This window comes from Cetorhinus maximus, chromosome 8, assembly GCF_964194155.1.
Source record: "Cetorhinus maximus chromosome 8, sCetMax3.hap1.1, whole genome shotgun sequence".
Lineage (NCBI taxonomy): Eukaryota > Metazoa > Chordata > Chondrichthyes > Lamniformes > Cetorhinidae > Cetorhinus > Cetorhinus maximus.
In genome coordinates this window covers 48,944,149-48,967,890 of record NC_135886.1, presented here as the reverse complement: position 1 = coordinate 48,967,890, position 23,742 = coordinate 48,944,149, and the positions used below count along the sequence as shown (strand labels likewise).

Here is a 23,742-nt window from a genome sequence, read left to right as displayed (position 1 = left end):
TTTAAATCAGAAGATTATGGGTTCGAGCCCCACTCCAGGATTTAAGTGATTTTAAGCTAACGTTTTAGTGAAAGAAAAAAGAAGGAACTTGCGTTGACCTAGTGCTCTTCATGGCCTCAGTGCTTCACACCAATCGGGCTCTTTTTGAAAAATTGTCACTGATGTAATGTAGGAAACACAGCAGACAATTTGTACACTGCAAGACTGCACAAATAGCCATGAGATAATCTGTTTCAGTAAATTGGTTCAGGAATAAATATTGGCTTGGACACCAAGGACAGTGCCTTTGCTCTTCTTTGAATCGTGCCATGGGATCTTTTACATCCACTTGAGAGGGCAGACAGAGCTTCAGTTTAACATCTCAACCATGGGACGGCATCTCCAAAAGTGCAGCACCTTGTGTGGTTCTGCAATAGAATGTCAGCCATGATTTTGTACTCTAGTCTCTGGAGTGGGACTTGCATCCTCCACTGTCTCAGAAACTACAGTGCTATTAATGAGTGGCAGTACTGAGGGAGTACTGCAGTGTCGGCGGCGCTGTCCTTCAGATAAAATGAGACACTTCCCATGCCTCAGATACAGATGGACAGTAACAATTCCTTGACATATTTCATGGAAGAGCAGTGTCCCGGTCAATGTTTTGCCCTTGACCAATGCCACCAGAGGTGACTGATCCTTACAAAAGCAGGTGCTGGAAATCTGAAATTTAAAAAAACAGAAAATGCTGGAAATACCCAGCATGTCTGGCAGCATCTGTGGGGAGAGAAACTGGGGTTAATGTTTCAGAACTTTAGCTTCATTGCTGTCTGTGGGATCTTGCTGTGGGATCAAGCTCCAGAATTTCCTCCCTAAACTGTAGTGTCTCGCTTTTTTTAAGATGCTTCTTATACCCTCCTGTAATATTTCCTGTTGTAGTTAATGTTTAATTTTGTTTTGTAACACTCTCATGTAAAGTGCCTTGGGGCACTTTAGTACGTGAAAGAAGCTATATAAATGCAAGTGACAATTATAGAGTCCCTGCACTTCCGTACAATGAGCTGCGTATGAAGTGTGCCAAGATTGCTGCATCAATAGGAGTCTTGCTGGTGCCGCATTATCTTATTGAAACCCAAAGGGAAAATGTGTCTGGGGAGAAAAGCTGGGAACCAGAAGAAGAATACGCTGTGTAAAGCAAACAAACTGATCCTGTCCAGCAGACTTTGTGTATCATTAAAATAACAGCTGGCTTGGCTACAAGGGGGTTTCTTATTGTATAAACTGTTCAGGCTCCACACTTGTGCTTTATTAGTGCTTGTGAATCTCTGCTTTTTGACACAGTCAACACCAGCCATTATATAGCCTCCTCCCCTTTCCACCCCTGCCTCCCCTTCGAAAAAACAAACAAATTGATCACTCCATTGGTTTGGGGAACGGGTCTGCCAGGGGATTTCCGATTCTCCACAACTTCCCCCTTGCTTGAGGCTCGAGAAAGAGAATGAATAAAGCTTCCAAACTCTTTGGCCTGGTTTTTCTCTGCTGTGCTTCACGTAAACCGCACCCCCCTCCAACCCCTCCACACCGACACAGAAGAGTTTACCCGTGAAGCTAATAAAATCCAACAGATTGCAGATGAGCATTAAATTTTTGGCTTGCAGAAGTCACTTGCACACTAGACTAAGGGGATGCTGCCGATAACTGGAATCGAGAGAAGAAAATGCTAAGGGAAGAACTGTCCAATCCCATTGGCGGCAGGCGTCATGGCAGACGTGAGCGGACAATAGGGCGAGAAGGCCAGAAATTGGTTTTACGACATCATGAAACCGGTTCGTGATTGTCCGCTCCGCCTGTTGATGGTGGGCCGCATTTCCTTCTGCCACACGTTAGGAACCTAATTTCAATACTTTAGCATCTCATTTTAGGCACTGCTGGCTGGAATCGGCTCCCCACGCTGTATCATCCAGACACGCAGTCATGCTGGCGTGTTTCACAACGGTACATAAGCGACGTGCACCCGACGAGCTGCACCTCGCTTGGGACTCCAAGGTTTGTTTGCCTATCTTGCTTTGGTCAGCACTCGCAGTCATCAGCGCCAGGCTTCACAGGGAGCACCACATCACTTTTAGGTGGGCTCACGGGTAGGTCTCTACCTACCAGACCTGCCGTAAGCAGCGAGGTGGCGGGTAAATCAGATGCCACTCGCCAGCGAGACAGTGTGTTTCCTGTGGCTGCATAATTGATGAGGCGGGAAGGGGGTGATACGGTGTGAAAACCTGCCCTGGCAGCTGGGAGGTAAAAAGTCTTTTTTCATGCTCACTACCGCACTTGGTGCAAATCTGGGACGATTCCACCCCAAGACTGACTCCATTATCTACACTCCAATTATCCACCTCCATGGCCCTCCAATGATGTACTGCCTCATTGCACAGCTCCCCAATGATAAAACCCCAACCTGACTAACATAAATCAAGGATTAAACTCGGCTTGAATTCTATCTCATTCCCTTACAAGACCAATATTTGCTGCTTCCTCTATCTATACTCCTCCGGTTTCCATTACCTATTGGATGGGTGGAGGGAACCCCCTCCATTCTAGTGTATAATGTGGGCTTCCACTGTCTGCTCCTCAAATGTTTGGAAACTTCTTTTGATCCTGTTGCTGAAGCTGAGAGGGGGATCAGCCATCATCTCATTGAATGGTGGAGCTGGCCTGAGGGGCTGAGTATTGGCCCAAGTGCCGGGGACAGTTTGCTGAAAACCACTCCATCACTGAATAGAGAAGAACATGTGGCCGCCAGGGAATAAGGATTGCGTTAATTGACTATGGAATTACCATATTTGAAGCATTATGTAGCAGTACAAGCAATATGTGCAAAGTAAAGTTTCCTCTCACACTTCATTTTAGGTGGAGTTTGTAGAGTAAGGCTGCTTGTGGCTTTACCCCCATGACAATAGTAAATGAAAGGTTCAAAATGATGGCCAGTAACCTTTTATATTAGTGGCAGCCATGGCCCCAGAGTGAGTTTGCCGAATTTACTGGTAAATCAGCATGTTTAGGCTGGTGGTGTTACCGATGCCTGCACCAACATCCCACTAAATCACATATAACCTGTACAAACGGGCAAGGTGTTATCGTGCAGAGTGTGTCAATGGTGAAGAGTTAGCTGTATGCTCCTGTACTATACTGAAATGAGTCTTTAGATATTTCAATACCCCATGAGTGCACGCTGTGCCTGAAGGGATGGATGGGACATGGTCTACTTATTCTTTTTAGTCACTCACTCTGGGGCCATGGCTGCTGGTACCACTAATATAAAAGGCTTTAGTTCATCACATCCATTTACCTCTGTCACTGATTCACTTCTCATCCTCTCCTGAAGGAACCAAATCTGTTTTATAGGTCTGCGGTAACCATTACCAATGTGGTGGTGTAGTAGTATTGTGGGAATGAAAAGTTCCTTGCAGACATGAGGAGAAAGGGCACCTCTGAGAGGTGTCTGAGCCCTGTGCTGCCCACCCCCACCCCACCATCTTGGTAACATTTACTGCAGGGTCATCAATTATAACCATCTCAGTTGGGATAGATTTCGAACAGATCTAGCAACTCAACATTGGGCATCCATGAGGCGCTGTGGGCCATCAGCAGCAGAATTGTACTCGAACACAATCTGTAACCTCATGGCCCGGCATATCCCCTACTCTACCCCCACCACCAAGTCAGAGAATCAACCCCGGTTCAATGAAGAGTGCAGGAGGGCATGCTAGGAGCAGCACCAGACATACCTAATAATGAAGTGTCAACCTGGTGAAGGTATAACACAGGACTACTTGCGTGCCAAACAGCGGAAGCAGCAAGTGATAGACAGATTTAAACAATCCCACAACCAGCGGTTCAGATCTAAGCTCTGCAATCCTGCCACATCCAGTCGTGAATGGTGGTGGACAATTAAATAACTCACTGGAGGAGGAGGTTCCACAAATATCCCCATCCTCAATGATGGAGGAGCCCAGCAGTGCAAAAGATAAGGCTGAAGTATTGCAAGTATTGAAGCTACAATCGTCAACCAGAGATGACAAGTGTATGATCCAGGAGGTCCCATAAAAAACACAGATGCCAGTCTTCAGCCAAAATTGATTCACTCCACGTGACATCAGGAAACGGCTGAAGGCACTGGATACTGCAAAGGCTATGGGCCCTGACAATATTCCGGCAATAGTACTGTAGACTTGTGCTCCAGAACTTGCTGCGCCCCAAGCCAAGCTGTTCCAGTACAGCTACAATGCTGGCATCTACCCAGCTATGTGGAAAATTGCGCAGAAATGTCCTGTACACAAACAGCAGGACAAATCCAACCCAGCCAATTACCACCCATCTGTCTACCCTCGGTCATCAGTAAAGCAATGGAAGGGGTCATCCACAGGGCTATCAAGCAGCACTTGCTTAGCAATAATCTGATCACTGACACCCAGTTTGGGTTTCACCAGGGCCACTCAGCTCCTGACCTCATTACAGCCTCGGTTCAAACATGGACAAAAGAGCTGAGCTCCCAAGGTGAGAGTGACTGCCCTTGACATCAAGGCCGCATTTGACCAAGTGTGGCATCAAGAAGCCCTGGCAAAAATGGAGTCAATGGGAATCGGGGAAAAGTCTCCATTGGTTGGAGTCATACCTAGCACGAAGGAAGATGGTTGTGGTTGTTGGAGGTCAGTCATCTCAGCTCCAGGACATCACTGCAGGAGTTCCTCAGGGTAGTGTCCTCGGCCCAACCATCTTCAGCTGCTTCATCAATGACATTCCTTTCATCACAAGGTCAGAAGTGGGGATGTACGCTGATTGTGCAACGTTCAGCACCATTTGCGACGACTCGGATACTGAAGCAGTCCATGTCCAAATGCAGCAAGACCTGGACAAATCCACTTGGCTGACAAGTGGCAAGTACCATTTGCACCATACAAGTGCCAGACAATGACCATCTCCAACAAGAGAGAATCTAACCATCGCCCCTTGAAGTTCAATGGCATTACCATCGCTGAATCCCCCACTATCAACATCTTGGGGGTTACCATTGACCAGAAACTGAACTGGACTAGCCATATAAATACTGTGGCTACAAGAACAGGTCAGAGTCTAGAAATCCTGTGGCAAGTAACTCACCTCCTGACTCCCCAAAGCCAGTCCACCATCTACAAGGCACAAGTCAAGAGTGTGATGGAATTCTCCCCAGCTACCTGGATGAGTACGGCTCCAACAACACAAGAAGTTTGACACTTTTTTTTTCCAGGTTAAAGCAGTTCGCTTGATTGGCACCACGTCCACAAACATTCACTCCCTCCACCACCAACGCACAGTAGCAGCAGTGTGTACCATCTACAAGATGCACTGCAGGAATTCACCAAGCCTCCTTAGACAGCACCTTCCAAACCCATGACCACTAGCATCTAGAAGGACAAGGGCAGCACATACAAGGGAACACCACCACCTGGAAGTTCCCCTCCAAGTCACTCACCACCCTGACTTGGAAATTTGTCACGGTTCCTTCACTGTCGTTGGGTCTAAATCCTGGAACTCCCTCCCTAACAGCACTGTGGGTGTACCTACAGCACATGGACTGCAGCGATTCAAGAAGGCAGCTTACCACCACCACCTCATGGGAAATTAGGGATGGGTAATAAATGCTGGCCCAGCTAGCGAAGCCCACATCCTGTGAATGAATAAAAAAACACTTTCTGACTTTCAGTAACTGCTGCTTGTGATCAGTTTTCTGCTATATTCCCCAATATGTTTCCAATCTGGTGGCTGTTTTTGACCTGGCTTTTGAACACTCTTCCCCTTCAGGACGCTTCTCCAGCACATTGTTGATTCACATGGGCGAATCACCTGTAATTCCTTCGGCATAAAGGGCCCCCGATGTAGCTGAACAGCAGCCTGTGCTTGTCCAGTGCTCTTTGGTCATCAGTGCAACAAGTGACATAATTTACTGAATGGCTGATGGAAAAGTACAGATAGGAATTTAACATAAAACTTTAACTATTGTGCTGAAATATGATGCACGGGAGAAATTAAGCCCTAATATGTTAAGTGCCAGCATACCTCCTCTGAAACTTAATTCTAATTAAATACATTGCAGTTCATTTGAGCATCTTCATTTGCTGTGCAAAATCTACATTGTCCATTCTTTTGCTTTGATTAGTTGACCTCCTGTGCCACTGCTCTTGGTGAGTTGTAGGATACAGTGGATTGTTGACCTCCTGTGGCACTGCTCTTGGTGAGTGGTAGGTTACAGTGGATTGTTGACCTCCTGTGGCACTGCTCTTGGTGAGATGTAGGTTACAGTGGTATTTAGTGTCTACTGCTTATGGAAACAACACATTCAGAGATGGCTAGCGGATCAGCATTCTGGAATGGATTTTTTGACCGATGCGGTCAGTGACACTGAAGTGTTTTATTGATTTGGCTCCTGGAAGTCCCTAAAGTGCTTCATAGCCAGTGACTTCCAAAATGCAATCATTAATTTTTGAAGAATCTTTGCACACAGCAAGTTTCCACAGACACAAAACAAGATGAATGGCAAGTCGGTTTGTTTTTGCTGATGTTGGTTCAGGTATAAATGTTGTTCAGGACACCGGGATGAATTTCCCTGCTGCTCTTCGAATAGTGCCATGGGATTATTTGTATCCATCTGAGAAAGTAAATAAGGTTTCAGTTTAATGTTTCATCTGAAAGGCTGCACTCCCTCAGTGCTGCATTGGAGTGTCAGCTTGGGTCAGTAGTATCCAAAAGAAATTCCTGACACTGCAATGAAGACACCACTTTGACCACAATCACTAATGTAGTGGAAAATACTTCCACTCACACAATCCAAGTAAATGGCCTTCACATGTATATTTACTTACCAAATATTTACCATCACTTAGTAACCAAGGAAGTAAATAACTCAACAATCAAAATGCACTCGCATATTCTGCTCGCCGATTTAGCATTTTACCAACATAAGTGCAATAAGGTTAAAAGTTTATGTACATATGTGATGTGAATATATGTATTGAGATCAGTTAGGTGCATGTAGATTGTGAGGTACAGTTATGGAGTTACTAATTCACTAGTAATGGACCACTGATCCAGAGATATGAGTTCAAATCCCAACACACCAATTGGAGGATTCAAATTCAGTCCAGTTTGGAATTTTTTTTTAAAAAGGTAGTATCAATAATGGTGACCATGAAGAGCTCTGAAGAAGACTCATACAGACTCGAAACATTAGCTCTGTCTTTCTCTGATGCTGTCAGACCTAGTTTTTCCAGCATTTTTTGTTTTTGTAATAAAATACTCAGTTGTATTCAAAGAGGCAGCCTACCTTTGTGAGGGTAATTAGGGATGGGCAACAAGTGCAAGCCTTCCCATTTATGGCCACATCCCATGAATGAATATATTTAGAAAAAAAAATCCAATGAGCAGCACATGCATAGTGGCTATTGTACAGTACTGGCTATGTTGTGCTCAAGTCCTGGAGTGGAGCAGGAGCAAGGGTGCTACCAATAAGTCACAATGCCTTGTGACTATACCCAGGTCTATAAATGTATTACCAACAGATCTGCAGTGCATTCATTGTCTGTTCATTCTAGGTTATACACTGTCAAGAATTCTCAGTCTCCACAACATGCTTCTGGGAAGAAGTTTTTGAAGGATTCCTCAGCAATAATGTATATTTGATTGGATTTTGGAAAAGAAAGAAATTTTAAGTGTTTTATTTTCCCACTGCAGGGTATAAATAAATAAACTTGTCTCTACAGTGATACCAATGAGTAAATCAACAGATGTAACATGGGGGTAAATCAACACTTCAACTCCATTGTTCGTTTGTTGATGCTAATTGTGGATTTATATCGAGGGCCAAAAATTAAATTAAATATTTTAAGAATAAGTTACATTAATCTTCATCTTCCCTTCTTTACCAAGTACCTCAACAACAATAAATCGTATTAGTGAAAGGCTTTGTGTAAATAAACATATTTCAGTTCAGAATTTATCGAATCATGCATTGGTTACAGCACAGGAGGCCAGTCTGCCCGCCATGTCTCTGCAGGCTCTCCGCAAGAAGAATTTGTCTAGTGCCACTCCCCTGCCTTTGCCCCATAGCCCTGCAAACTTTTGTTCTTCAGATAGATTCTCTTTTGAAAGCCACTATTGTATCTGCCTCCACCACATTCTCAGACAGTGCATTCCAGATTCTAACTACTCGCTGCTTAAAAGGTTTTCCTCATGTCACAATTGCTTCTTTGCCAATCACCTTAAATCTGTGTCCTCTGGTTCTCAATTCCTCTACCAATGGGAACAGTTTCTCCCTATCTACTCTGTCCAGACCCCTAATGATTTTGAACACTGTCAAATCTCCTTTCAACCTTCTCTTCCCCAAGAAGAACAGCCCCAGCTTCTCCAATCTGTCTATGTAACTGAAGTTCCTCATCCCTGGAACCATTCTCGTGAATCTTTTCTGCACCCTCTCTAATACTTTCACATCCTTCCTAAAGTGTGGAACTCAGAACTGGACGCAGTACTCACTTGGAAAGTCATCCTAAACTTAAATTTCTGTTGTAATTTTTCATGTTCTTTTTACACATGAGAAGTGCCTTGGGTGTAAAGTAATTAGAAAACAGTATTAAAGTATAAAGACCAGATTTCAAAGGGTCGAGCTTCATATGTCAAACCCAGAATATGGTGCCTTTGTAAAATAAACAATCCCTTCAACATTGTGACAGATATTAGCTTCCTTTCAGCCAATTACATCAGAAAAAGTTGAAGAATTTTTGTTTTATCTGCTTTTGGTTGTTTTTGATAACAATGAAGTACATTTGAATCAAATATAGTCAAATATAATCTACACAGGCTACAACTGATCTCACATGTAGGGTTGCCAACCTGGAGTCTCCAGGAATTGAAGATCAATCTCTAGGACACTGCTGTTTGTAATCCTGGAGAAAAATCATTGGGACATTTAAAAAAAAAAGGGTTTTTTTGTAATTTTCTTTGAACATTTCTCATTACCAGATATAAAAATATTGAAAATGTGGGGTGATAAAGGCTGTTTGGCAGACAGTCAAGCATCATCCAAGTGGGTAATGAGTCTTTTTGCTTTCCAAATGGCGTAGGAAGGCAGTGCATCACAGGGATGGATGTGTTTGCTGACTAAGGGGGCAAATTATGTGACGAACCCTCCAGGAATACACTTAATCATTGTTGGAAGCCCCTACTCATACCTGGGGTTGGTAGAGAAAAGAATAGGTCAGAGTTCCTGCCCCTGATCAACACCCCACCGCCAGTAACCCCTGCTGGAGCTGCATGTGTTGGGGACAAGGTAGAGCTTGACTACGCTGCCCTTCATGGTTGAGGAGGCTGCTGAGACTGGTTCAGTCATGAAGAATGGCCACATAGGCAAGAGTCCAGAGTGCAACCATAAAGCTGCACCTAGGATAGAGATTTAACAGAGGTGCTCAAAATTAGGTGGGAGCTTTGATAAAGTGAGTAAGGAGAAATCACTTCTACTGGTAGGTGGGGCAGTAATCAGAGAACACGTTGAGGATAATTGACAAAAGGGAGAAGAGATTTTTTTTACACAGTGTTATAACCTGGAATGCAGTGTCTAAAAGGGTCATGGAGGCAGATTTAATACCAACTTCTAAAAGGGAATTAGAAAATTGAAAACGAAAGGTTTGCAGGGTTATGGGGGGGGGGAGTGCAGAGTGTGGGACTAATTGGATAGCTCTTTCAAAGAGCCAGTACAAGCACAAAGGCCCAAATGGCCTCCCTCTGATGGTATGACTCATTTAGAGAGGAAAACTGGAGGCAACTTTAAAAATATTTACCGACCTTTTTAAGTACCCAAGTTGATAACCTTTGACAGAGAGACCTTGACTCAGTAGGAGCAGTGTCAGGAGCTTGTGGACGAGGGGAATGGCTTCTTGCTTTTGGTTTCTATTTCGCAAGAACATTTTCGATTCTGTGGTGAGAACTCAATGCTGTCAGTCAGGTGTTTACAGTCAGGGAGGGTTTTGATGGAGTTGAAAGGGAGAAGCTGTTTCCACTGGCAGGATGGTCTGCAACAGAGGGGGCATATTTAAGATAATTGGCGAAGAAACAACCAGCGAGATGAGTAATTTCTTTATGAGGTGAGTTGTTACGATTTAGAATGTACTGAAAGCAGCTCCAATAGTCCCTTTGAAAAGGGAATTTTTTAATATAGATATATATACATATGCGTATACATTAAATATTGAAATTAATAGGTCCCTCCCTGCTCCCGGACCCTTCAAAACAGTGTATGTCTTACTGACTCCCGCCCCCCCAGGGTTTTGTTGGTGGCTGTATTCCGGTATTCTGTGCCCTGTGTTAGTGTGATTGTCCTGGTCATGAAGCGTGACCAGGTGCTGAATGGTGGTGATGGGTGGTGCAGCCTGTTATTTGGCAGTTCACATGCAAAGTGAGAGAGACATGGGTGTGTGGAGGCTTTCTCCAGCTCCCATTGTGGGCAAGCCCTGTCCTGTGAGAGGTAGCAGATGGGCACAGTGGGTATTGGGTTCTGACACCCATATCATGCATTTCTGATGTCATGGGATGACTTACAAAGCCTGGTGATTTAAATAGAATTGATGAGCCTTCTCCCCCCCCCTTCATCTAATTCTGCTTTCATTTCCTTACTATGCTCTTTCCCCCTCGTACTTACCTAGCATATCTCTCTCTCTCTCTCTCTCTCTTTGCCCCCTGCCCCACCCCTCCAGCTTGCATTTCTCTGCCTCCCCAGTTTCTCTCTGGAGATGTAAAATTAAACAAAACAAGGAAGAAAGCACCTCGAGGTGCTTTATGTAACAAATTGTGCAGCCATTCTTATTAGGTAGGCAAACACAGCAGCCATTTTGCAAATATCAGATTCCCATAAACAAATTGATGAATGAATCTGGCACTGATTTTACAAGGAATGTTCACTAGAACATCAGCCCCAGGACACCACTGCAGGAGTTCCTTGGAGTCGTGTCCTAGGCCCAACCATCTTCAGCTGCTTCATCAATGCCCTTCCCCCTATCATAAGGTCAGAACTAGGGATGTCCACTGTGCAATGTTCAGCGCCATTCACAGCTCCTCAGATAACGAAGCTGTCCGTGCAGGATGACATTCAGGCTTGGACTGATAGGTGGCAATTAACGCCCGTGCCACGTAAATGGGAAGCAATGATGATCTCTAACAAGAAAACGAGTCTAATTATCTCCCCATGAGATTCAATGGCATTACCATTATCAAATCACCACCATCTCCGGGTGTGATGTCCGGTAGAGGCAAAGGCGGGAAAGGTCTTGGTAAAGGGGGTGCGAAACGGCACCGGAAAGTCCTCCGAGATAATATCCAGGGAATCACTAAACCTGCTATTCGCCGCCTCGCTCGTCGCGGGGGCGTTAAGCGCATCTCCGGCCTCATTTACGAGGAAACTCGCGGGGTTCTCAAGGTTTTCTTGGAAAATATCATCCGAGACTCGGTCACCTACACGGAACACGCTAAACGCAAGACTGTTACCGCCATGGATGTGGTCTATGCCCTGAAACGCCAAGGCCGAACTCTCTATGGTTTCGGTGGTTGAGAACTTAACAAAAACATTTCAACCTAGAATCTTAAAATGGTTACACAGAAGGAGGCTATTTGGCCTGTTATTTTTCTGCTGGCTCTCTAAGAGTGATGCTGTTAGCCCTACTCCCCCACACTTCCTCTTCAGATAATTATCCAATTATTAATTATCCTGGACACCATCCAGGACAAAGCAACCCACTTGATCAACACCCCATCCACTAACCTAAATATTCACGCCCACCACCAGCCCCCGTGGATCAGTGTGTACCATCTAAAAGATGCACTGCAGCAAATCGCCAAGGTTCTTCCAATAGCACCTTCCAAATTCTTATAGACTAGAGGAGCAGGAGCCTCTGATGTATGAAAAGATCGCCACCTGCAAGTTCAGCTCCCAAAGTCAAATATTATCCTCACTTGGAAATATATCGCCATTCCTTCACTGTCACTGGATCAAAATCCTGGTACTCCCTCCCAAACAGCACTGTGGGTGGACCTACACCACATGGACTCCAGTAGTTCAAGAAGGTGGCTCATCACCATCTTCTCAAGGGAAATTAGGGATGGGGAATAAATGCTGGCCTAGCCAGCAACACCCACATTTCATGAATGAATTTTTAAAAAGCTGGAGAGCTCCTGCTCCATTTCAAACTGTGCCATGAATCTTTCACATCCATCTGAACCATCAGAACAGGCAGATAGGAACTCTGTTTAACATCTCAGTCTGAAATTTGGCATCTCTTGACAGGGCAGCACTCCCTCAGACTGTGCAGCGACAGCTATCAAATGTCATTCACCTGTTGTTTGTTTGCTTCTTGTTCTGAATCGTGAGCCTGTGCGGAATTTAGTAGAAATAATGGGTGTGGTTTTAGAAGTTTTTTTTCTGGCAAGTTGGGGCGGAATGGGGTTGGGGGGGTGGGTGAAATATGGTTACAAACATCTAACCTAATGAAAGCTCCATTTGGAGATCTGAACGCAACTTGGCAACCAGGGAAAAGGTTAAAAAAATGGAAGTTTGATTTATTTTTTTCAAAAGAAGTTGTATAAATATGAGCTCTAACCAGAACAGCTAATGGGTGCCAAGAATAACGCCAGCTGCAGCCATGCACACTGAACTGCTATATTCACACAGGTTATTTTTTCAATATCACCCCTCCTTTCCAGGAGATATTGACTTGTGTTGTGGCGCATTTCCACCCGGCACCTCAGTTTCAAACTCCTGGGATCATTCTGCACTTCTGACCTTAGTGATTCCCACAGGGACATCTTAGTCAAGCCCAACCTGTTCATCCACTTCTTTCTCGTTGTCCAAAGGGCCCAGTTATGGTGCCCCTAACTGCTGACTTGGCCGGCATGAACTATCATTCTTTGGGATGTCAGTGTCACAGGCAAGGCCAGTATTTATTACCCATTCCTAGGTGTCTTGCATTGGAGGTGGTACAGCAAAGGTTCACTAGATTGGTTCCGGGGATGAGAAGGTTGTCCTATGGTGCCCTGTATTCCCTGGAGTTTAAAAGAATGAGAGGTGATCCCATTGAAGCCAGCAAGATTATGAAGGGGCCTGACGGGGTAGACATAGAGAGATTGGCTGGAATTTTCTGGCCCCACCCTTCAAGGCGGCGAGCCCCCCACCCCCCACCCCCAACGAAGGGGGCCAGTGAACCATTGAAATCTCCGCTCACATCGGCTGGACCAGAAGATCCCGCTGGCGTAAGGCGCTGGAAAATTCCGGCCGTTGTCTCTGCTAGCTGGGGAATCTAGAACACGGGGGCACAGTTTCAGGATAAGGGGGCAATTATTTAGAACTGAGATGAGGAGAAATTTCTTCACTCGGGTTTGAGAGTCTTCAGAATTCTTGACACTGAGGGTTGTGGATGCTCCATCGTTGAATATACTTAAGGCTGAGGTGCAGATTTTTGGTGTCTTGGAATCAGGGGGACATGAGGAGCGGGCAGGAGAGTGGAGTTGAAGTCGAAGATCAGCCACGATCATGTTGAATGGTGGAGCAGACCCGAGGGGCTCTCTGGTCTACTCCTGTTCCTATTTCTTATCGTCTTATGACCTTGAGCAAGTGTTTGTGGTTGAACATGAGTGGCTGAAACTGAGGACTAAAACAGAGGCCACTTCAAAGTTAAAAAGCTATTTACAAAAAGCGTATTCAGTGATAAGGGAGAATAAAGGTTGGTACTCTGGGGGAAGGGCAGGAGAAAAAAATTGCCAGTGGCTTAGAGAATATAGTAGAGGATGCTGCTGAGACTGCTGTGGACCATGCTGGAGATGATGGGTCACAATGGAGCGCTCAGTTCGATCGAAATAGATGGTTAACATTAACCATCTCCATCTGCAGAAGGCCCAAGGTTCAGACTCTGGTCTGCACCAAATTTACTACTCAGTGAGGATAGTAGTAGAATTATAGAATAGTTGCAACAGTTTGCTGTCTCAGGGAATCGGGGGGACATGAGGAGCGGGCAGGAGAGCGGAGCTAAAGTCAAAGATCAGCCACGATCATGTTGAATGGTGGAGCAGACCCGAGGGGCTCTCTGGTCTACTCGTGTTCTTATTTCTTATCGTCTTATGACCTTGAGCAGGTCACCACCATTTGGCCCCTTGTGTCCATGTCAGCTCTCTGCAAGACCACATCAGCTAGTCCATTCTCCCCAACCTCACTTCTTTCTCCAGAGCATTCCGTAGTGGGGGAATGCAGTTTTCCTTCATGTTTATGGGGTCCTGGGCCAGAGATGAGTATCCTTCAGACAATTACAGGATCCCAGGCTAACAGGTGACCCTTTTCCCATCTCGGACAAGAATCTAGGGCCATGAAGCCTGTTCTGGCTGAATATCTTGCTCTGCCTCAATGTCTCAGCTCAGAAATGAGAAATGGCTCTTGAGGTGAGGTACCAGATGGTGATCAGATCCTGTAGAATCAATCCAGTGGGAGGAGAGCAGCAAGAGGAAGTGAAATAGGGATCAGAAGTTACTGCCTTGTGTTTTTGTTGACTATTGATGTTAATCTGGTTGCAATTTGAAAAGTTGAACTGAGGTGGGAAGGAAATGGATGAGACTATGTGCTCGCATTGTCCTTTCTGCTGTGAAGCATACACATTTCTCATGTATGTCTGCAGATGTGACACTTCATTGAAAGGTGAAAGTTCATCATAAAATCCCAAGCCAGTTCTAAACCTGTCTTGGCATTAACCTTTCTAACCCATGAGGGATTGTTCCTCACTGGCAATCAAAGAATTGAAGCTTTGCAATATTTTTGAGTGGTCTATCTACACTCCACCTGAGTAGCCCTGCCCATAATCAGTACCTGAGTGAGCCAATAGACGGTCAGATCTTTATTCACATTTTATCAGATGAGCCAATGAAAAGCAGGCAATTGTGTGACATGGCTGACTATTGAAGGAAAAATAAAATATGAACAAAGGATAAAAAAATAGGAAGTAAAAACAGAAAATGCTAGAAATACTCAGCAGGTCGAGTTACATCAGCGCTCTGACAGAAGGTCATTGACCTGAAAAGCTAACTTCTGATGCTGTCTCACCTGCTGAGTATTTCCAACAGGTTTTAATTTTTTTAATTTTCTGTTTTAATCTGTAATCATCTGTTTTAATTTCAGATTTCAAGTGTCTGCAGTATTTTGCTTTTGGATAAGTAGATGGGGTTGAGGTAAACCTGCAACAGCTAAAAGAGTTCAGTTATTCATGCCCACATCTCCACATAACGCACCAGGTTTCAGCCTCAAGTGGTTGTTTTTTCTTGTTGAAAAGTCACCTATAATTGGCATAAAACATATTGGGAAAACTTTTGCCTATCTAGACATCCATTGCTGTTTTGACAAAGTTGGTTGCTAAGTCAGCACATTAAAAGTGTGATGACTTCTAGATATTTTGGGCTTGCTAGTGTTTTGCTCTATCCCTGTCTCCTGAAGACACTGCTTTAAGCTGGGGCAGTGCCCCACAGGCAATGACTCTCCCTCTCACTCCACTTGTGAGCTGAGGCTTTGTCTGTCCATTCAAGTGGACATCAAAATATGAGTAGAGAGTAGAGGTGGCATTCTGTGAGGGCCAATGAGCATTTTATCAGAATCTATCCGATGAAGTTTGGAACCTGGACAGGTTTGTTTCTACCCTTACCCTGAGACTGTGCCCCCGTGTTCTAGATTCCCCAGCTAGCAGAGACAACGGCCGGAATTTTCCAGCCCCTCACGCCAGCAGGATCTTCCGGTCCAGCCGATGTGAGCGAAGATTTACTCGTTTGGGGGGGGGTGGGGGGTGCTCACCGCTGCGGGGGGTGGGGCTGGAAAATCCAGCCAATCTCTCAATGTCTACCACTGTTTGTGGTGGTTGATATAATCTGTTATTTCCATTTTGTAAGTGTTGGCTTTTTTAAGATTCAGTTTCTACCACTTTTACCAGATGGCAGAAGGAATATAGCATGGGAAAATGTTAAACTCTCTACTTTGGTAGGAAAATACTTGAAATGGCAGAGACTAGGAACTGTCAGCATTCAGAGGGACCTGGGTACCCTTGTACAGGGATCCACAAAATGAACATGCAGCTACAGAAAGCAATTAGGAAGGCAAATGGCATGTTGGCCTTTATGGCAGATGGGTTGGAGTACAACAGTAAGGGAACCTTGTTGCAATTATATCAAAGGGTGGTGAATCTTTGCAATTCTCTACCTCAGAGAGCTGTGGTTGCTCAATCTTTCAGTGTATTCGAGTGAGAAGTCAATAGATTTTTTGGGCACCGAGGGACTTAGGGGATATGAGGGTAGTATAGAAAGATGGAGTTGAAGTAGAAGATCAGCCATGATCTTATTGAATGACAGAGCAAGTTCAAATGGCCAAATGGCCAACTCCTGCCCCTATTTCTTAAACTTATTTGGTGGGGACGGAGAGACCCAAAAAGCGAAATATCTAATCTACATTTTGAAGTGGACAATATCTCCTTTGACTGTGAAAGTTCAAGTTAGAGTGTGAGAGGGACTCAAGTTGTGACCTCTGCTGACCTCCACTCCTCCCACGCCCTCACCCATCTGATTTTGCTGCCTCCTCATGATTGGCAAGCAGCCTCTAGGGCTGTGACTGTTGCCCCTGCCTCACCAGTAATCCATGGCCAATTTGCCTTGACCCTGCCACCAGCCTGATTAGGCACATGCAGCGATTGCTGTACCCAGATTGCACTCTACTGTAGACATGACCCAATTTCTAAGCATTAGTTCAAGAAGCACACTGCTTAAAACCCCCATTGCCCGTCAAATAATCTGAGGGCAAAACTTAGAACGCTGAGCACGCTGCTAGTCATTAAAGTCAAACATTGGCAGTCTTCTCTGGTATATGTGGGCTGCCATATTTCTCAGTGCTTAATACATGGGGATGAAAAGTTGAGCATTTCCAGCCAAATGAAAGCTGTCGCTCATGAGACAAACATTGGGAAAATCCAAGGGTCTCTTTATGGAAGAACAATGTTTCAGTGAGGAAATTGTTCCCACTTTGGAGAGAAATGTGGCCATGTCATGACACCAGGCACAAAGAATGTTGTCAACAATGTAAATATCTTGACGTACACAGAAGCCTTGCAGTTTGTAGAGAGTTTTCTGGGAGAGGTCAGCTTGACCTTTAGGATATTTCACACAGCTTTGTTATGATTTACTTCCTCCTCCAGTGAAAAATACTGTTTCACTTTCCACCAATGTTAGTACTGAGTTTTGAACATCTCTTGCCCATTGTGTTGGCAAGTCTCTGATCCCTTTCTGGCAGAGGTTGAGCAGATGCAGTGATGTGAATATTCAGGCAAGTTTTAATTGAATAAATCCACAGTAGAGCTCTACCATTTTACTTGGGTCATTGCTGAAGTCTGGCATCTCTAAAGCCATTACTTGAGACTCGGGTGACAGCTATCTCTGAATTCAGAGACAAATAGGTCTGTGTCTCAGCCAGTTTGGAGCTTAAGTTTAAGACAAAATCTGAAAGGCAGTCAGCCCCAGCTAAACCTGCCTCAAGCCTAAAATGCAGGGGAATATTTAAAATTTCCTTTGTTTATGTCCAACAAGATGACCTACCTATGTGGGGAAGCATAGTATATTCATTATTTTATATTATTATGTGATGGCAAGTTTGTACTGCTTGTAATAATGGAGTCTGATTATATTTGTTACTCTGTTTTACTTCATTAAATGTAAGTTTGTTGTATGTTTACATGCTGTGAAATGAAGCAGCTGACTGATTCCTGTTCAACTTCATCTCACCAAATGCTTGTTCAGTCCACCTTCAAAGGAAATGCAGTAGTGCAAATGCAGGTGACATGAATGTCTAGTTCAGTTCACTAAAGAGATGCTATTGCTACATTCCTGGGTAACGTTTTTGGTATAATTAGACATTGAGCAGTATGTGAATACTCCTGAATGCAAAATACTTAGATTGCTGAAACCCAAAGATGGATATATACATTTATTTTTCTGGATCCTTTTTTCCCCCTTCTCTCTCTCTCTTGCACAAACCTTTACCATCACTAAAATACAGTTGAGTTCTGTAACATTGAGCCATGTCCTCTGGTTCAGATCATTTGATTCACACGGGGTTTGAACTGGAATGTTCTTGGTCTGTGTGACCTAGTGGCACACCGTGCAGTGCCCCAATAACTATGCAAGAGTTCTTGTCTTTAAGGGATCAGACCTGCTAACAATTGTGGCACCCTCTGCTCTCCCTATCAGTCTGGCTGGTTAGTTATGTGACACTATTTGTGATCCAGCTGTATTTGAAATCCAGCACCTTTCATGACCACTGGACATCCCAAAGTGTAGTCACTGCTGTATTTTGGAAACAGTGTTGTAGGGCAGCCGAGTTATGCTATTAATGATAGAATTGATCTGCAGGCACTTCATGGGTGGAAACGTTAAGTTTATTTACAATGTACTCAGCAGCAACTACACATGTTCTTTCAACTCTCACTCTATCTCGACACTGTCTACTGAGGTAGCCTGTGCTACTCTCCTATTGGTTACTACAGATCATGTGATCTTCCTTAACAAGCATTATTCTTAAAGGTACATTACACACTAAATTAGACCATAATAAAGACCATAAAATGTAGGAACAGAAGTAGGCCATTCGGCCCATCAAGTCTGCTCTGCCATTTAATGAGATCATGGCTGTGATCTGATGATCCTCAACTCCACTTTCTTGCGTTTTCCCCATAACCCTTGATTCCCTTATTGATTAAAAATCTGTCTATCTCAGCCTTGAATATACTTAACGACCCAGCCTCTACAGCCCTCTGCAGTAAAGAATTTCACAGATTCACTACCCCCTGAGAGAAGAAATTCCTTCTCATCTCTCTTAAATGGGTGATCCCTTACTCTGAGATTATGCCCTCTGGTCCTAGATTCTCCCACAAGGGGAAACAACCTCTCAGCATCTACCCTGTCAAGTCTCTTGTATGTTTCAATAAGGTCACCTTTCATTCTTCTAAGCTCCAATGAGTACAGGTCCAACCTACTCAACCTCTCCTCACAAGAAAATCCTCCATACCCCGGCATCAACCTAGTGAACCTTCTCTGGACTGCCTCCAATGCCAATATATCTTCCCTTAGATAAGGGAACCAAAACAGTTCACAGTATTCTAGATGTGGTCTAACTAGTGCCTTGTATAGTTTTAGCAAGACTTCCCTATTTCTATACTCCGTTCCCTTTGAAATAAAGGCCAACATTCCATTTGTCTTCCCTATTACCTGCTGAACTTGTATGCTAGCTTTTTGTGATTCATGCACAAGGACCCCTAAATCCCTCTGTGCTGAAGCCTTCTGCAGTCTTTCTCCATTTAAATAATATTCAGCTCCTCTATTCTTCCTACCAAAGTGCACCACCTCACATTTTCCCACATTATACTCCATCTGCCAAGTTTTTGCCCACTCACTTAATCTATCTGTATCCCTCTGTGGACTCCTTGTGTCATCCTCATCACTTGCCTTCCCAAATTAATCCATAATTATTACATTCCTCCTCCTTTAACTCGGCTATACATATATTTACAAGTACATATTTTTCACGACAACATAATATTTACACTGAGTAAGGAATTTACAAATTCAGTCTTTCAGGTGGTTTCCTGGTACGTGTAGAATGTCGTAGCTCCACAACTTCAGATTCTTTGTCAGGAACCTCCTTTCCCGGAGTTGCCTGAACATCAATGGGCACTTGCAGTTCTGCATCCTCAGCTCTTTACAGGAACATCAGATGTGTCAGTCCTGGGTTGAGAATCCTCAACAGGAAATATAGACCCAATCATGATCACTGATGGAACCAAATCTTGGTGATTTGTCTCTCTCTTCCTTAAATGGTCCACATGTTTATGGATGATCCGGCTTTCCACCTCCACGTGGATAGAGGTCCAGTCACCACATTTATTTCACCCGGTAACCACTTTGGTCCTTCCCCAAAATGTTTCACGTATACCGGCTCTCCCATAGTAAATTTCCTCTCGCGACTATGCCAGTCATGTCTAGTTTCCTGGCTTCCCTGACTCCCTTCCACCTTCCCCGCTAAATTCAGCATTATTAAGCTCAATCATGTTCTGAGATGGCGTTTCAACAATAACTCCGCAGGTGTGACACCTTTTGTTGTGTGAGGGGTAGTCCTGTAATGATAAAGAAAGCATGCTAGCTTGGTTGCCAAGGAATCGCCAGTTAGCCTTTTCATGCCTGTCTTGAACGTTTGAACTGCCCTTTTGGCCAGTCCATTTGAAGAAAAGTGATACAGTGCAGTTTTCACGAGTGATACCGTTGAGGCTGATAAACCGTTGAAGCTCAGCACTCATAACTGCTGTGCCGTTATCGGAAACGACTACTCCTGGTAGTCTATGAACGGCAAAGCTCTGACATAGTTTCTTAATTGTAGTGGCCGACGTCTGTGACTTCACCTCATATACGTCCAACCGTTTTGAATGGGTGTCAACAATGAGCAGGAACATTGACTATGTTGGACCTTTCCTGGTAAAAATGTGCAATCACGCCCAGGGTCTACCCGGCCACTCCCATGGGTGTAACAGAGCTGTCTGGCAACTTCTGTAATTGCTGACATTGCACACAGTGCTTTACTAAACTCTCTATTTTGCCATCCATCCCAGGCCACCATCGGTAGCTGTGTGCTATGGTCTTCATTCAGGAAATTCCCGGATGAGCACTGTGTGGTTCAATTAAAAGTAGCTTCTCTTTGGAGGAACTATCACGCATGCTCCCCACAATAAGATGCCATCCTGGCTGGTTATTTCACGTTTTCTGTTGAAGTACAGTTTCATTTCATCAGATACCGGCCCCTGTGACCAACCATGTCGCACTTGCTCTCATACCTGAGAGTGGGTCCCAACTTGTCCAGTCTCTGGTCCGTCGAGTACATACTGGCGAGGAATCTAAGAAATTTAACAATGAAACAAGTTCCTGTGGAACTGGGACGTGCTGATCATTTTCATGTAAAGGCAAATGACTAAGGGCATCGGCGTTTGCAATTTCATTGCCAGGCCTATGTATGAAAGTGTATTTGAATGCTGTCAGAATTAAAGCCCATCGTTGTATTCTTGCTGAGGCTATGGGTGGTGTAGCCTTGTCCTCACTAAACAATCCTAGCAATGGTTTGTGGTCTGAAACGATTGTAAAATGACAGCCGTGTACTTACTGGTGAAATTTCTTGACACCAAAGATGATGGCCAGGTTGCCTTTTTCCATCTGCGAGTATCCCTTTTCCGCTCTGGTGAGTGTTCTTGATACGTAACCTATTGGCCATTCCATGCCGTCATCCATCAAATGAGAGAGCACTGTTCCCATTCCATCGGGAGATGCGTCACATGTCAGCCCCAATTCTTTCTGGGGCACCTCCCAAGACCAACATTGGTTCTTTTTGAGTAGAGAATGCAGGGGGACCAGCATTGTAGACAAATTGGGTAAGAACCGCCCATAATAATTGATCATTCCTAGGAATGATCTGAGGTGTTCTTTTGCACAGGTGCCTCTCTTATGGCTCTCACCTTCTCCTCAACCGGGTCAAGCCCCTGTGAATCTACCTGGTGACCTGAATAGATTACCTCCCTCGCTTGGAACATGCACTTTTCTTTTTTTTAATGCATTCCAGCTTGCAAGACACGTTTTAAGACTTCTTCTAAGTTTCCCAAATGCTCTTTTTCGGTGAATCCTGTCACCAATACATCATCTAAATTGACTACAACCTGGGGCAGTCCCTGCAGTAAGTTTTCCATTGTTCTCTGAAAAATAGCACAATTGGAAGAGACACCGATAAGCAATCTTCTATATTGGTACAGCCCTTTGTGGGTATTAATTGTGACAAATTCCCGGGAGGAATTATACAATTCTAGTTGTTGATAAGCATAACTCATGTCAAGCTTTGTGTACATTGTCCCTTCTGCCAGCTTGGCATACAGGTCTTCGATTTTTGGAATCGGGTGCCTGTCTACTTTCTTAACTGACAGTTTGTAATCTCCACAAATTCAGATGCTTTGGTTTGGTTTAAGGATGGAGACTATGGGTGCTGCCGATTCTGAACACTGAACAGGTTGAATAACATTCAGTTTCTCTAGTCTGTTCAGTTCAATGTTGACTTTTTCTCACAGGGCATGTGGCACCGGTCTCACCTTCATGAAGTGAGGGGTTGCTTCCAAATCCAGATGAATCTTGGCCTCCAGGCCCTAGATTTTCCCCAGTTCGTCCCTAAAGACGGTGGCGCACTTTCTAAGTAGCTATGGCAGCCCAATTGCTCTCAACTGGAAAATTTCAGTCCATTCTAACTTAATCTCCTTTAACCAATTTTGCCTGAGGTGGCTTGCGTTTTGATTGCCAGGCCTATGAATGAAAGTGTATTCATATGCTGCCAGAATTAAGGCCCATTGTTGTATTCTTGCTGAGGCTATGGGTGGTGCAGCCTTGTCCTCAATAAACAATTCTAGCAATGGTTTGCGGTCTGAAATGATTGTAAAATAACGGCCATGTACTTACTGGTGAAATTTCTTGACACCAAAGATGATGGCCAGGCTGCCTTTTTCCATCTGTGAGTATCCCTTTTCCGCTCTGGTGAGTGTTCTTGATACATAACCTATTGGTCGTTCCATGCCGTCATCCGAACAATGAGAGAGCACTGCTCCCACTCCACCATCAAGGGTGGTTTGTCGATTGGCTTCCATAATGGACAGTCACTCTGCTTATGGCCAAGATTTGCCAGCCCCGTCACCGGCAGGACCTGCCGCGGGCGAGGCATCACCCCAGCCAGAAGTCCATTGACTTGCAGCCGGACCGGATGATCCTGGCAGCAGGCGGGTGAGGATAATCCCGCCCTATGCCTTTTACTTGAATGTCTTCACCTGTATATGTTTTTAACTTGGCAGCTGTTTCTTCTTAAATTAACTGATCACCATTATTCAAATATCTGAAGGTATCTTCCCAAGTTACTGTAGTGAAAGCTCCCGTGTCCGCTTCCATTCTAACAGGTTTGCCATTTACTTTCACTGTGACAAATATTGGTTCTGTCTTTCCAACTTTCAGATTAAACAATGAGTAAATGTCTGAATTTGTTGTTTCAGACTCTTCTACATTGTGGATTTCATTGGGCGGCTTCTTTTGTTTACAAGCCTGCTTGAATCTTTCCCTTCATTGCCTCATTATATTTCCATTTCTGTGACGATAGTAGCATTTGTTTTTTTTAAACTGCCAATCACTAAAAGACTGTTTCCCCCTTTATTAAAATTATTCTTCAATTTTGCTGCTAAGTTACTTTTTTTAATTCTTTGGCTAGCGGGGGCAGTTTCCCGCTGCTCGCTGGAGTCTCACTTTTTTGCACCTCTTTCAGCTGAGGTTTCCCGCCTGATGTGGAGGACGGCGCCATTTTGCACAACCTGTATTGCTTTTGAATCTTTTACAATGCTTTCCATGGCCAGCGCTATCTCTAGCGCCTTCTTGAAATCCAGATTCACTTTGGACAATAATCTTTTCTGAACAGTGTCCTCTTTCACACCACACACTAAACGATCTCTTGAGTATGTCGTTCAGAGTCGGACCGAACTCAATGTTCCATTAGCTGCTTGAAATTTGCCAAGCAGCATGCAATTCTCTCACCCGGGGGTCTATTTAAATTAAACCTGAATCTCCAATTCATCG

The 23,742-nt window shown here is 44.3% G+C and overlaps 2 protein-coding genes across 2 annotated transcripts in view; both read left to right on the top strand.

Moving 5' to 3' along the window:
• LOC144683610 (transcriptional enhancer factor TEF-5-like) overlaps positions 1-23,742 on the top strand; it is a 248,400-nt gene that overhangs the window by 53,721 nt on the left and 170,937 nt on the right. The gene's annotated exons all lie outside the window — the stretch shown is intronic.
• Positions 11,288-11,599, top strand: LOC144683176 (histone H4-like). The gene has a single exon (XM_078546138.1). The coding sequence runs from the start codon at positions 11,288-11,290 to the stop codon at positions 11,597-11,599; it is 312 nt and encodes a 103-aa protein (XP_078402264.1).